The sequence below is a fragment of the Carassius auratus genome, chromosome 26, assembly GCF_003368295.1.
Source record: "Carassius auratus strain Wakin chromosome 26, ASM336829v1, whole genome shotgun sequence".
Lineage (NCBI taxonomy): Eukaryota > Metazoa > Chordata > Actinopteri > Cypriniformes > Cyprinidae > Carassius > Carassius auratus.
Genome location: NC_039268.1, coordinates 8,511,565 through 8,528,005, shown reverse-complemented (window position 1 = coordinate 8,528,005; position 16,441 = coordinate 8,511,565). Strand labels below are relative to the sequence as shown.

Below are 16,441 nucleotides of genomic sequence, written 5' to 3'. Positions count from 1 at the left end.
AGAGTTTATTGATCCGACTTCTCAGTGACTCCTGAGTTCCAATCACCACAACCCCTTACAAAGCATTTTCATTTATAATTGTTCCGTAAATAGGCTTTAAACTTTTTTATCGGCTTGTTAAGTTGTGGCAATATTTGAGGGTCCCAACCTTTACTCCAAGATCTCAACTATGCTTTAAAGGGGTCATCAGATGCCCATTTTCCACAAGTTGATATGATTCTTTAGGGCCTAAATGAAAAGTCTATAACATACCTTGGTTAAAAATGGTAGTTTAAAACAACTCCCTTTTTAATCTGTCAAAAACAGCTCTTTTCAGAGCAAGCCATATTGTTGCATGCAGCTTTAAATGCAAATGAGCTCTGCTGACCCCGCCCCTCTCTTCTGAGCCACTCTCTTGAGAGATGGTAAACTTCAGCCACATCCATTGTGAAACTTGCTAACTAGCACGTTATTAGGAAATGGCTAGGGTTAGGGTTTTCAAACAACTTGTAAAAGTGCATGTGGCATCCGATGACCCCTTCAGTGTCTGAGACACCAATATTTTAACATTTTTTATAAATAATCACTGTCTGGCCAACTAGGATAGGTAAAGATCATTTTTGGTTGTACTACAGAACTGTGACTGTATATTAGCACCATTTAATGTTGGTTTTTGGGATCTGATATGAGTGTTTGAATCCAGAAATGATGACGTGTGACATCAGATTTAACAACCAGGTTAAAACTGAAAAGCGTCTTATAGTGATGTCAACACATAAGTGTGCCCTGTGTTTCTGAATGGAAATAAATTTAAAAATGGCAAATAATAAAGCATAGATTTGATTCAGCTAGTAGTCAGACTCCCAGCGCAAGTGTGAAATGTGCTTTTATATAGTTTAATAAACAAGAAATATTTACATTTTAGATAGTAGTATTTGCTTTGTGTATTTTTGTTCCACATATGAAACTTTAGTGAAATACTGCTGTGTCAGTACACTATTAATGATACCTAAAAAAATTTGTAATATCACTGACTGACTAACAATTGTGATTAGATCTGAGACCTGAGAATCATTTTCAATATTTCAATAGACAATATTTCAGCATACATGTCATGTGTGTTTTCTCTCAAATTAGTATCAGAACTGTCGATTTGCGAATTAATACAGAGTGAATCATTGCAGTAACCCAGCAAACAATTTTTTTGGTTCCCAGAACGTTCTGAGAATGTAAATTTCTCGTTTTAATAGATATTATGTAACAGTTTTTAAAATAATTATGTTTACATTTATGACCCTTACTAACACATTTTCAATTAAAGGCTAGTGTGATTTAAAAGCTGACAGAAAGAGTTCACATTGCAAAGTGAATGAAGCATGGATCTATGCTGTAGCTTATTAAATCAAATAAGTGACATCTTATGAGCACGGTAAACTAGTGACATCCTGTTTAACCAATCCGATTAATACAGCCATCTCACTTTATGTCAGATCACAAATCTGCCTTTGCCCCAGTAATAGGGCCTCTGGTATAATTATGCACTGATGTATGACAGGATCTGCTAGTCTCTACTATTAGTGTACAACGTACATGGCCCAGTCTCCCTCAGGCCTGATTCACTAAAGAAAGGGCCATATTCATAGGAATGAAGAAAAAATTTGTGAAGTTAAAGTTAGGGAAAAAAAGGCACAGGTAACTGACCTGCATGTGACAACAGTCAATACCTTACAGATTGTCAATTAGAGTTCATTAAAAACAAACAGGGATGGATTAATAATAATATTAATGAGAGATTTAACTTGTCCATTTCACAATGATCATTGGGCAGTTTCTAAATTGAATTCTCTCTCGCTTTATCTGTCCTCTCTCTCTCTGTTGTATGGATGTATAACTGTATTAGGCTACATGACATGGCTGTCAGAGTGAATCATCTCTCAGTCTGCACATGGTGCTGATCTGTAGACTGCAGCCCATTCATCATAATAAACACCATCACACAGTTCATCCATCCCCTTCAACACAGACACCGTTTAAGCCTCAGTAGGGCGTATGAGGGGGAGGGGGAAAGGAGGGAAACGGAATACTTTATCAGAGATTAAAAAGAGAATGAGAAGATGAAAGAAGGTATAAGAGACAGAGGCATGGTGAAGAAATAACTCAGGGACGTGTTAAGATTGAAAGAAGTGTGGTAAAGTGCGGAAAGGGAAATTGTTGTGCAACATCACTATTATATGACCTTTGGGTAAACAGGTTATTCAGCAGTTGCAGATTCTATGTTTGCAGGTAGAAAGCAAATGAGATGTGAGTGGATATAGGTCACATATCAGTCAAAAAGAATTATAAATATAAATATATTACACAGAAAACAGCAAGTGTCTTCGAAAGTGCTAATTAATTCAGGAAAAGCACAGTGAATGTTGCCATTGTGTCAAACAATGATTGAATCATTCACTTAATTCGTACCAATTCCCAAAATATTCTTAAAAATAAAATTCTTCTTAACTTAACTTAAAATTTTCTAAACTAAGCGTAAAGGCACAACTATTTTGTATTCCCAAAAACACTTCAGAAAGTTCTTATCGATTGCTCTAAAGACTAAACTTGAGAAGATTTTAAATTCATGAAAATATTGTTCTTAAAAATCAGTGTAAATAACGTCTTAAAGTACGGTGCCTGTGAGAGGACATGGTCGGTTCGCTTAGTTTTGTCGTGGCCACAACATAATAACTTGTGGGAACGTGATAATGTTGTGGCCACAAAATATTAATTAGTGGGAACGTCATATTAACTCATGGGAATGTCATGTTATGTCGTGGCCATGAGATCATTTTGACAAGGTAACGACATCCCTATGTCGTGGCCATGAGATGTTCTGTTGAGTGAACAACATGTTTTTCTCATGGCCACGAGTTGAATGCGTAAACAAACATGCATGGCCATAGCAATTATCAGAGATATTACGAAATTAATATATTTTTTATTATAGAAAATATTTCATTATTAAATTATTATAATAACCATATGCCTTGGCTATGGGACTTTATTTTCTTATCTCAAAAATAATTTGTCGATGCTTTTAAGTTTTATTAAGTTGATTCTGTTTTTATATGACTATTGTAATGCACTTCTAGGTGGTTGTCCTGCATCTTCAGTAAACAAGCTACACATAGTCCAAAATGTAGAGGCTAGAGAAAATATGATTTTACAGTCTCTGTACTGGCTACCTATTAAGTTCCGTATCAGTTACAAATGATCATTACTTACATATAAGGTCCTAAATGGTTTAGCTCCTGCGTACCTGACAAGCCTTCTACCACGCTACAACCCATCACGCTCCCTAAGGTCACAAAATGCTGGACTTTTGGTAGTTCCTACGATAGCAAAGTCCACTAAAGGAGTTTGGCTCACATTTGGCTCCCAAACTCTGGAAAATCCTTCCTGATAATGTTCGGGGTTCAGACACACTCTTTCTGTGTAAATCTAGATTAAAAATGCATCTCTTTCGCCAAGCATTCGAATAATGCATCTCTTAAATTGTGACTGCAGTTGCATTTGATCAAATGCGCATTCTTATTCTTTAGCTTTGGTTAAACCAATTAATTTTACTTGGTTGGAACAGCAGCTACGCTAATTATGTCTCTAATTTGTTTCTCTGTTTTTAGCTCCAGTCTGGATCCAGAACATCTTGAGAAGAGATGATGCTGACCCCTCAGAGCACCTCAGATGATGCTAACCCTGAATCAACAAACAGAACTAACAAATATTGCTACAAGTGTGGTTGCATCATATAATAATTGCTGTTAATAATGTTCATCGTCTGGCTGACTACGTCTTGTCTTAATTTTTCAGAAAAATCCTGTCATATGCACACAAACTGACAGTCACCACTTATAAGCTACTACCAAATATTGTAGAAACGTGATTTTCGGTAAAGTTGCTTTGTAATGATTTGTATCGTAAAAAGCGCTATACAAATAAACTTGAACTGAATTGAATATGACATTGATTGCTTTGTAATCCTGCTGTGGGGGACTTCTGTTTTATATATTTGTGTATATTTTGTATATTATGTTTTCTATGGTTTTGTTTATGTTGCAATATTTTGTTTTTGTGTTTTTAGGACCCCCTTGAAAATGAGATGTCACATTTCAAAGGGCTATCCTTTAAATAAATTCAAAGTACCATACAAAAAGGGGCATGGTGTCACAAGCATTGGGGCAAGTTATCAGACCAGCAACCAGATGTAAGCTTACAGTAATATTTAAGCAATGAACAATGCATGAAGCAGACAAATGTAAAAGGTAACATACCAAAATATTGGTAGTTAATGCATGTTTAGCTTTTAGAAACAAATGTACTTTGCCCGGACCTGACGCAGTTATACACAGACTCTCGCACTCTCTGTTCTGCTGTTTGCCATGTTAGGGAGTTGTCCATGTTAGGTGACAGATAGACATTAGTGAAGACTGGATACTAATCCACTCTGGGTCAGTGGACAGGGCAACAGCGAGGGACAGGGAGAGATGGACTCTTCAGAGGAAGAACAGACAAGGCCTAGTCCTCTGAGAGACGTTGTCAGAAAAGAGAAGAATGAAAGAGGGTAGACAGGAAAAGATTTTCTTGCTCAAAAAAAAAGAAAGAAAAAATGTTACAGTACATGTGTAGTAGATGGGGCTACTTCTCAATCTCATTTCTTTTTCTATAAACTAATCAAGAGAGATAAAAAAAAGTTTTTCTTTCACTTTTTTTTTTGTTCTGCATTCCTGTATAAATGTTACTGTTTGAATGCATGTTTTGTAAATTGATAAAAATGGCTAGTTATCAATGTAAAAACATATGTGCCAATAGGGGGCGCCTATTGTTTGCATTATGCAAAGGAGAGGTACCCTTCCATGCTCTTTTCACATGGTCCATTATGAGGCAAGCTCTGTTCGTAATTCATTCTGGCTTTCTATCCTTCCACACACACACACACACATGTGCACGCAAGCACAAACACACAGAGTCTAGACATACAGGTTTCGCTCTACCTTGTCAGATGGTCCACAAATCCCAATTCCATGATTCCCTCATTAGGGCTCCTGTCCAAGCAGCTCTTAATTAGCGCTCCCTTACTCCCAAATGGAGTGAGCCAGTAAGGGAGAGAACGAGACGTGTATATAGTAATTACAGGTCTCCATCCACTCCCTCTGTCCCTTAGGATATAGAGTGTGAATCTGAATCACTGAGCACTGTTTAACAGGTCTGATGACACTCTCATCTCACCTCTGAGCTGCCCACAGCAAGCTGATCCACAAGCCGCTGGTTCTAATACATGTTTAACACAGCTATAATACAGAAGAATCCTAGCAGATCTCAGCCAAAACTGTCTGCTGTTTAATTCCACTTCCAACATAGTAAATTCCATTCCATTTCGTGTTGTTTTTATTTTTTTTATTTAAGACTTACATTTTTTTTATCCACTAAACAAAGCAAGCTTTTTTTTCTCTCTCTGTTGTCTGAATTTAAAATAATTATTTTCTTATTTTACTAATTTTAACAACATTTTCTCTCACAATTTGGAATTGGGTGGAATGGGTCGCGTTGATAAGCAAGCATCTGGGAAAACTCCACAATGAAAGTGAAATTGTGTATGTGTGTGTTTTTAACATATACAGTAGGTAGTTTGCTTACCAGACACAAGTGGATACGATTGAGGCCCTGCAACACTGGAACCCAGTTCTGCTCCCGTCTGATTGGCCAAACTGTTCTTCATCTCCTCCAGTCCGCCAGCCAAAGATGCCATAGCCGAGTAATCGGATGTCTATGGAGAGAGATTTCATTAGACGGCTACAATGGAAGAAAATCTACTTTATGAAATGCATGTTAACCGTCATTTTTTGTGTTTGTGAATGGCACACAGGTACGTAGTCAACCCTAATGAGTAGTGGTGGCATAGATATGTGGCCGACCTCAGGCTGACCCCGCTTGTGTGGTTTCATGACCAATTACTTATGATCTCTGTCCCACCCCACACCCACAGTGATTCATCTCTATTGGCAGTAATGGGGTTTGTCACTCAGGTGTGGATGTGGTTTGATGGCAGAGTTTGGGAAGTGGATGTCGCTTCTGTTTTAGTGCAGGAGGAGGTTAATAATAACTCTGATTAGGAGTGAATTAAACCCCAACGAAATCCTGATGGTCCACCTGCCCCTGCTGTTACCGTACAGTTACATCATTACACGCTATAACCAGCCACTTTAACATTCCTGTAAATAAATGTTAAGCTGCAACTAAGCTTGTGCTTTTCTACTGGGCATACTAATCCTCTCTGTCCACTCAGAATGGGTTCCATTAAAAAATAAAAAAAATACTAGAAGAACCACATAATTTGATTTCAGGAAGAGTTTTGTGGATTTTAGTCTGCGTCTGTCCATCTATATTTGTACTCCTAAAAGTTACACATTTACAATTTTGTCACTCACTGAATCTTTAAAATGATTCTTCTTTAACGAACTACAGTTCATTGCCTTCGTCATATCCGACTTAAACCAAGCGCGTGTTCAGCTTTAAAATTAATTTTAATTAATCAGCTTCTGTATAATTAGTTGTCCACTTGATGTTCTGTATAAAAATATGAAAGTTATAGTTATAATAAATAAAGTTATGGTTAAAGTTATACAGTTATAGTCATAATAAACTACATTTACAAATAAAGACTAAGTGACATAAAAATTACAGAGGCCACATATATGCTAATGCTAAAGTACTCAAAATGATGTATGGTGACATACACCAAAATATAAATATAAATAAATAAATAAATAATAATAATAATAATAATAATAATAATAATAATAATAAATAAATAAATAAATATGTAACATACCATAATCTGACACTATTAATATTTCATTTAGCTTTTACTAAGCATAAAGATAGATCTATCTATCTATCTATCTGTTGCACAAATCACATTGCAAAAAAACTGAATTGTTTGTTTGTTTATTTGCTTGTTTGTAGTTAGCCCAGATTATTGAGAGAGTGAGAGAGAGAGAGAGAGGTTCGTCTAAAGTGCGAAAGAATTGTGGATAAAAATGTAATTCTAGATACTAAAATTACAACTGAAAACCCACAACTTTTAAATCCCTATCTAATACACAGCGTGAGCAGGGAGTTTGTTGGTGTTTGTGTATGAATGTATGTGTGTATCCCAGTGACCCCTTAAACACCTCAGTGCTCATCACCACGGCGAGGGCAGTAGACTGTGACCTAACCAATCACAGCTCACACCGTCCACTTCCTCCCTCTCTCTCTCTCTCTCCATCCCTGACTCCTTTCCACTGTCTGTTTCTCTGTTTCAGTCATTCAGTCTGAGGCATTTCCTCTCTATTTATGCGGCTCGCACCCGCCCCCTCATCATGTGTATATGTAGATGGGGAGGTTAGCGCTAGTAATTGGGGATTATGAAGTTTGGCCCTGCCTCTGACAGCAGCCTAGTGAAGATGGATGATTCTCATTTTAGCCTGTAAATGTTGTCAATTCTGAAGCTACGCAACCCATCAGCGCCCATGATGCACACACACATTTCACATATAGACGCGGCACACACTCACACACACCACAGCTGGGGCAAAGATTGGAGAGTAGCCAGACATTGAGAGAGAGAAAAAATGTGTAAAGGAATGGGCTTTGTAAAATAAATTGAGATGAAACGGAGGGGGAAAAAAAGAGTAAAAGAGAAAAAACAACAACAACAAAAAATACTTTTATTGATTTTGACTAAATAACAAGCGTGTAGCCTATCTGAAACTCACTGGAATTTCATTTCAACTGTATTCCTTGCTCTCTCGATTTCTCTCTGGGGTCACAGTTTTCTCGGGGGTCATTTTTGACACAGCCCCTCTGTAATGGCTCTCCTCTCCGCTCACATCAATAACAGATGAGGCCCCTAATCGCGCGACACCAAAATAATTTCACCCCAACCCGCAGTCGCATTTACATAATAGTATTTCCTCTCAGACGCTCTTTCTCTCTTCCATTCCCTCTATCTCCCTTCCTCTATTTTTTCTCAGCTTGTACGTATTGTCTCTTCGAAGAGCCTGTGTAAACTGCACTATGTGTGTGTGGGACTGAGAAAGAGTGATGGGGGAGGTATTTAGCAGTGCAGGGAGGCATTTATTGGTGAGCTCCTCTGAAGCAGACAGTCGCGACTCTCAACATGTGTAATGCACACTCACAATTCAAAAATGCTTTATTTGAGACTATGTTGCTTCAGAACTTTTTTTTTTTTTTTTTTTTTTTTGATGAAATCTAATATACGTAGAGGGCATAGTTTCACACAGAAATTAAGATTCTGTCATCGCCTACCCTCACTCCAAACCTGTATGACGTCCTTTCATTTGCAGGACACAAAAGAAGCTTCATTTGGCTAATTTGAAAAATCAGAAAATCTAGAAAATCAGGCTCAAGGTGTCAAAAATTATATCACATTGGTTCTAGAATGTTTTGCAAAAGTGAAATGTCCAGTGAGTGGCATTAAAAGGTAAATGTTCTGTCACACTTGAAAATAAAGTACCACCTGCACTAAATCCAACCCGGTCTCATGAATGTGTTAATGTTTTGATTTAGTGTACTGTTTATACACAAAATTGACTTTTGCGTGCAGATGCAATGAGTAGGCTTAGGGTTGTGGGGTAGTTGTGTATCATATGTATGGGAGAACTGCGTATCATATGCACGGCAACAAATTTTGTATCTTATGCATGGCAAAAACTGCATATTATATGCATGCCAAACACGTGAATATCATATGCGCGCCAAGTCAGTTTTGGCATATCAATGCCATGATTTTTTGTTTCTATTTGCCGTACTATTTAAACACATTTTCATGAGACTAGGCTCACTAAATCATACCCTAAACCTTCCCAATAATGTAAACTAAAAACTAAAAAAAATGCATTTGCTGAAGCAACAATGCAGTTTAGCTTGCTTCTACAAGTCATTGAGCTCTTTTATTGTTTGTGTTTCATAGGACTTGTACCCTTGTTATGAATCTCAAGCAATGCTATACCAGGTGAACTACCGAGCAAGTTTACTATCTCAGAAAAGCCAGACTATGGAGCTGGCTATATGATGCAAACATCATACTTTATTAGTTTACATATCGTGCACTATGGTAAAAGTATTTCGAGGATATGACAGTTTTGTTCAAGCAACCGCATGAAAATAAATCTTTAAGCAACCGCATGAAAATAAATCTTTATTAATTGATAATCTGCCCTGGAATCATAATTTTTGAGAAAAGTTTTGAATGTCTTCCTGCCTTAATGTTTTGCTGACTTTAATGTCTTGGTGTTCTTTTCAGCTGGTAACAGCAGTAAATTGTATTTATATGTACGTAATTTTTCTAAAAAATTGAGTCAAATAACTGCATTCATTTTTGCTCTGAACTCTATATTAATATTTACCTCTGAAGTTCATATTTAAAAAACATTCACTTTATGTATGACCGGAAATTTCCCTGGAAAGTGCCTTGATCATGCTCTCTCTCTCTCTTGGTTGAGCAATTAGCTCAGTGTAAGGGTTGTTGGGCTGTTGATGTGTCCCTGGCATAATGTAAGGAGATGGAAAGAGGAAAATTCAAATGAAACGACTCTCACGAGCGTGCGCTGTTTTATATGCTCCCCCTTGAAGTGCAGTACACTAATTAATAGATCTGCCAGTGCTTAATGGTCCTTCCAGCACCACAAACTGAGAGATGGAGAGAGCAAATGAGAGGAGAAGTGAAAAGAAATGTAAAAGAGGTGGAGAAAGGACGCAGGAGGGGAGGATGAAAGATGAAAAAGGAAATTTCATCACTATCTAATAGATATAGCTTGACGGTAAATTTATGTGTGGAGAGAAAAGAGATATATTTACATTTCATGTTTACCATCATAGCAGATGTTTTTGTTTTTTTTTACCACAGTGACTTTGCACAGTTTCAGTGCAGGTAAGGTATTAACATATATAAAAAATAAATTATACAGTCACACCATCGTTTTTATATATAATCGAGCCCTTATGTACCCTAATCTAATCAGCAGCTATTAGAGTAAAGAACAAAATTGAGTCCCAAGTTCATTTCATGCCCCTAGGAGACAGAAACACACTCAAACAGAGTAAAGCCCTCCATCATTTCTCTCTCCTTCAGCAGCATTCACTCTGTCAGTGGGAGGAAAACAACCCGTCAGTCAATCACACAAGACCACTTAGCATACACCTCTCTCGTACACTCTCGTTTCTGAAAAAGAGACAGCTCGAAATTCACGGTTCTCAATTTGTCTGATCGTTTGTGCCACAACAAACCTGACTCACTCGGACCCGAGGGATGTGGACTGACCCTAAGGTTAATGCCCTGCTCAGTAGCCTTTGACCTTGCCAGCCTCAGCGCTCGGTGGTGAAGTGGACAGAGGAATTACGGGGTCTTTCACACAAGTCTATAGAACTCTGACACTGGCCTTGTATGTGTGCCTGAATGAATGTGGGGGTGATAGCATTTGACTTTTGAGTGACACCTTTGACTGCCTATTCTTGTGATCAATTTTTATGCATCACATGATTGTCTGTATGTGCATACGGCTGTACTTTTGCGTCTTATCTGTTATGTGTCAGCATGTCTAGCCATACTGCAATCATTTACAAGTACTGCAAACACAAACATAGCTTTGAGCAGAATGAAGGCAAAGACTAGAATTAGGGAAAGACATTCTTTTACCAGAATAAAGGTAAAAAGTGTTAGTCTAAAAAGCTGTGACAGAAATAATCTACTCACAATTTAGCCAATCCAGTCGAGACACATCTTTCACAGATCATTTGCTTTAAACTCAAAATGTTGACATTATGTACCCTCCCTTACACCACTCTAAACTAAAATTACATTTTTCAGTAGATGTCCCAGGACTGCCACTGGCGGCATCATCATGCATTAATAATGATTTCTGATATGGTCACTTGGACATATAAACATTATGCCATGTGGATAACTTTTGCAAACCAACAAACAGGTGTTTGCTACTGAACCCTAAACATCTACACAGAGCTGAGACTGAAGCTCAGCCAAAAACTCTACATCAGGGGGGCATCAGCACCAGCAGGGTCAAAGCCCCAGCATTAGCTCAGAAAGGTTAAAGTTCAGCATTAGCTTTAGTGTGGGGGTGCATAGGTCAACAGCAGGGTTGGGACAGGGTCAAGCGATACTGGCAGCCAGGCAAGGGCAAGCGTGAGCTTTAAGAGGAGGTGCACACAACCACCGTGGCAGGATACACACCCCTTCCCCCCAGCCCTTACCTGGGCGGCCTTGTAGCTGCTGCTGTCAGGGACGGGGTAAATGTCGGGATATGGCTGTCGATCAAAGACATGGTCCAATACCTCGAGCTGCTGTGGTGTAAAGAGCTCTCCTCGCATTTGCTTCCGTAGGAAGTCCCGGCCTGAGTGGGCGTGGCCATTCGCCAAAGGAGAATCCTGTAGAGCTGGAGAGAGATTCAAACAGACTTCATGAAAAAACTGTTAAGTACAATGTAGCATTTTCAAAAGTGGGACATTTAAGAAAAAGACACACATGCTTGAGTTTTAGATGTATAGTAAAAAAACAAAAAACTGTTACAAAACTGAATCATTAAGCTAAATGTGTCATGCAAAAAAGGTCCTTTATCTGATGTCAGTAGGGCAGCGATGTATAGTCCACAGCTAACATAGAAGTCACTTTCAAAAGTCACTTACACATTCACATGACCAAAATGAGAGTAATTCATTTTTCACCCTCAAGACAAAACTCCTGGAATACAATTGGAATAACTCTTCCGCCCCAAAAATTTTGACAAGAAATGTTAAACTTAAAAAATATTGTGTGTACATAGTTTAAACAATCTTTTGTGTTTCACAGGAGACAGAAAGTCATAAAGGTTTGTGACAACATGAAGGTGAGTAAATGGCTATGTTTCCTTTTTAACAGCTGTTGTGTAAAATTAGGTCAACCTGTCTTAATTGTAACAACTTAGTATTAGCATCTAAAACTTAGTATCTAAAAATCTATAGATACCAGGCTTTCCACAGGTCCTTTAAAAGCCTTAAATTTAGTTATATCAATTTTTTTTTTATGTAAGGTATTTGGTATTTTGGTATTTGGTATTTTGGTATTTGGTATTTTGGTATTTGGTATTTGGTATTTGGTATTAAATTAATATTTTGGGGATGGAAAGACAAGAACCCTGATATAGATTAATGTGAAAACTTCAAAAGGCTATGATTTCATTGAATAAATATGAGCTTTGCATTTTGCTAAGTCATGTACTGGCTACTTTGTGTACAGTGGTTACCATGGACATCGCTATATTGATTCTGTTATGAAAGCGCCACCTGCTGGCAGAGAATGAATTTGCATTTTCAATAAGCATTTCTTCTGTTTTTGTTCAGAGTTCAGACGAAAGCGATGATCAAAATCAATGAATATTTTTTATGTAGCAAACGTGCAGAGTTGCACATGTCAACTGGTGGATTGACAAGAAGCTTATACATTATACCAGCAGTTCTAAATTCCAGTCCTCGCGCCCCACTGCTCTGCACATTTTGTATGTCTCTCTTATGGCTTCAGACATTTGTTCTATTCGAACGGAAGTGCCCTGCAAAGTGGACATCACAGGACTATGATTCAAGTTCAAAGTGAATGCATATGTTCCATTCAAACTGCACTGAAGTGTGTGAGACGTGAATTTAAATAGTATTTATTTATTATCAATGAACACTGTGTAGAGACCATGTCAGTGGAAACACAGTTCATGTACGGAGCTCACTTCTAATGAGCTGATTATCTGAATCAGGTGTGTTAACAAAGAGAGAAAAGGGGTCTCGAGGACTGGAATTGAGAACCGCTGCATTATACTAATATCTAAACAATTAATACACTAAGAAGAGATATTCACATTTGTTTTTATATATATATCTATATATCTATATATATATATATAGATATATATATATATATATATATATATATATATATATATATATATACACACACACATACTGTTATTGTGGGGACATTTTCAGGCCCCTAAACATGACACGGCACAAAACAAAACCTGATTGGTTGCTTTACCTGTCAAACAAATGGCCTCTTGGGCGTGCCTTTACCATTTAAAGGGGTCAAGGTTCCCAGACCTTCTGCCTTTTGGAGCCTGTCCTCCAACAAAAACCATATAGGTAGTTTGTGCAAGCACCTTATTACGACCTATATTTACATTTTAAAGTTAAGCGCCCTCTAGCGGGCCTAAAAATAATGACAGTATGCCTTTGTGCTGTCGTCATGAAATAACTTATAACGTCATTACCAATCAAAACGCATGTTTATTTAAATGAAATGCGTGGGCTTTTTACACCGATCTCACAGTATTTTCCTACATATTTTACTAGGTGACTTATTCGTTCGAATGGCCACACCTAACCCCACCCCTAAACCTAACCCTCACAGAAATCATGATAAATTATGATTTATTGAGCATATACATTTTCGTGCACATCATTCGCTGGGATCGAACCCATGATAGCCTGATTACATATCAAGGTATAACACAATAATCTACCAACTGAGCTACACAAAACGCAAATCAGAGTGAAAAATAAAAGAGTACAAAACATTAATATGAAAATTACCTTTTGCCGATAGGGGCGCAATTGTAGTATGCGCTCTGATGGGTCGTATTTCAGGGATTTAGACAAACAACCTATACGAGCGTATTGGTTGGAGGACAGGTTGGCCTTTTGACTTTTGTTCTGACTTTTGTTTTTATGAAAACTTGTATCTGAACTGTAAATCTAACTTTTTACAGTTATTTTACAGTTTCATATTTTACCATAGACTCATATGGTAATAATTTTATTTGTGCAGGTCTTTAAAAGGCCTTAAATTTGATTGAAAAAATCCTGCAGATACCTTGGCTACATCCAAAATCGCAAATACTCTGAATGTACACTTGAGAATCTCGCCGGAGTTAGTAAGTCATTCGGGTAGCTACTGTTTTATGAATTTTACCTCAAATTTGGAAATGTTAATCTTTTTTTGTTTCTTATTTGTTTGTTTCTTGTTTGTTTAGGAAAGTGGGGATGCGGGTTCTAATGGTTCTAATTACATGCTGTAAAAACATAAATAATAATAGTGAAATATTCCTCTTTGTCATGATCATAAGGGTAAGTACTTGAACTTTTCTGGAAACTATCATACAGGGACTCAAGCACACATACAGGCATACAAACATAGATTCTTGGACTTCGTCCTCCTCTCTGTGAGTGTTAAGGCAGCGCGTAAGTCAGTTATTACTGGGCTGTTGAGTTTCTGAAGAGACAATTATCAGAGCTGAGAAAGCTACAGCCCTCAAATGATTACAGGGAGAGAAAGAGAGAGAGAGAGAGGGATGAAAAAAGAATAGAAACGAAAATCCCTGATATAGAGCCAATTCATTTCTTCAAAATGCCTCTGAGAGGTTATTCTAGGGAGTTAGAGTCAGAGGCCAGAGCAATCCCCACAAGACAAGTGAGAGAGAGAGAGAGAGAGAGAGAGAGAGAGAGAGAGAGAGAGAGAGAGAGAGATGGAGGAATAGAGGGATAAAATGACAGGCAGAAAAAGCAGCTATCCAAACATTCCCTTTTCCTCCTTCATTTGAACACAGAAATCGATCCATTTGAATGTGAATTCAGATCCAGTTTACTGCCATCTGTGGTTATTTAAAAGAAAGATCTTCTTTTCTCCGACTCCTTGATGGCGTGAAGGTCCCATGTGTCTCTAATACACCTCAACGCCAGGACTTACCTCAACAAAGCTTAAATGCTCTCTCTCTCTCTCTCACACACACACACACACACAGAAAACACACAGAGAGTGTATGATCTCCAGTGTTTTGACCCTCTTAATCCCAGCGGTCAGTGTGTCTGATAGAATTCAATTGATCAATCATGTCTGTGAGATGGCACCATTTCAGCAGGTTTATTGCTTTCCACTCTTCTCAAAGACTGTCCGCCGGCAGCACACACGCACACACACACACACACAAAAGATGTCTGAAAGTGTGCATCAGTACACATATCTAGGTTTTTTTTTTCTTTCTTTTTTTACGGCAGTTTGTAAACTGTTTGTGTGCATCAGCACAGGCAAAAACATCTGAGACCGCTAGTGAAAATGCATTCATTTTGCATTTCTCCAGTTTAATACAAATTTGTTTTATGACAAATTGAATCATTAGCTCAAAAATGTCATTCACATCATGGTTTGACTCCCTTTTGTTTCAAAGACAGCAGCATGAATCATACAGTTGTGATCATGTTGTTGTTATTATGTTATCCAACATGATTTGAAAATGATCCTAAGAGCATCTGGTGCTCAGCAGAAGAAAATCTGACCTTTTGAAAGTAGTTCAGATGGTCAGTGGTACAAATTAGTTATAGTGAAGCATTTTAATTATATTATATTATATTATATTATATTATATTATATTATATTATATTATATTATATTATATTATATTATATTATATATACAATTATTATGTAAACCAAACTTTTATTTTGGATGAGATTAATCTTGATTAATCATTTGACAGCGCTAATTATGCTGTCATGGAATTATGGAACTTATAGGTATACTGATAGTTTACTAATTAAATACTTTTTACACTTTGAAGTATAGTCTCAGTAAACTACTAGTTCAGCAGTTTTATACTGCAAGTATACTCATAAGTTTTCTTTAAGTGAACTTTACATCATACTTTATACTACTACGTCCCTATTTAGGTTTTACTTTGTATATATTTTGTTGAATATCTAAACATACAAAACATCAAAAGAAAGAACAGGCTATCTGCTACTAAACAAAAGCATTTGATTCTAGCTTCATGCATTCTTTTTTAAACACTTCATAAAAATGAAAGAAATTACATTTTGAACAAAAAGCTGAAAAAAAGATTCAGAATGATAATCAAAATGTAGATGGAGTCGATCAACACCCCAAAGCTTGACTGTAACTATTACCTCTTCATCGGTCAAATTTTATTCCATAACATTACAATTTTGATGCTGTTTCATGTAAGATGGTCGTGTTAGATTACATCTGTTAGTATCTGTTGTTTAATTTTTCTTATTCACTTGTGCTTTTTCGGAAATTCTGTGCAGAAGATGTGTACTAGCGCCCTCTACAGTATAATAATGAAAACACGGATTCTAGGAGTATAGCTCAAATATATTTAGAATTTTTGTAAGTATAAGTCAAGTATACTTAAATGTCATTTTAAATATATTTCTGTTTTTGATTGCTTCCACTGTCCTCATTTGTAAGTTGCTTTGTATAAAAAGCGTCTGCTTTATGAATAAATGTAAATGTACATAAAGTCCATTTCTGAGAAGTACATAAAAAGTAAAACGCCTAATTTCCTATTTTTAGTTTATAGCAAGTACA

At 37.1% G+C, this 16,441-nt stretch overlaps 1 protein-coding gene across 4 annotated transcripts in view; it reads right to left on the bottom strand.

The window, feature by feature from the left end:
• pax5 (paired box 5) overlaps positions 1-16,441 on the bottom strand; it is a 55,433-nt gene that overhangs the window by 17,244 nt on the left and 21,748 nt on the right. For 3 of the 4 annotated variants that reach the window (XM_026204039.1, XM_026204036.1, XM_026204037.1), the window contains exons 6-7: positions 11,290-11,471; positions 5,653-5,782 (exon numbers count right to left, since the gene is read on the bottom strand). In XM_026204039.1, coding sequence (XP_026059824.1) covers positions 5,653-5,782; positions 11,290-11,471 — 312 coding nt within the window. The remainder of the gene's footprint in view (positions 1-5,652; positions 5,783-11,289; positions 11,472-16,441) is intronic. The other variant, XM_026204038.1, reaches the window with a different exon arrangement.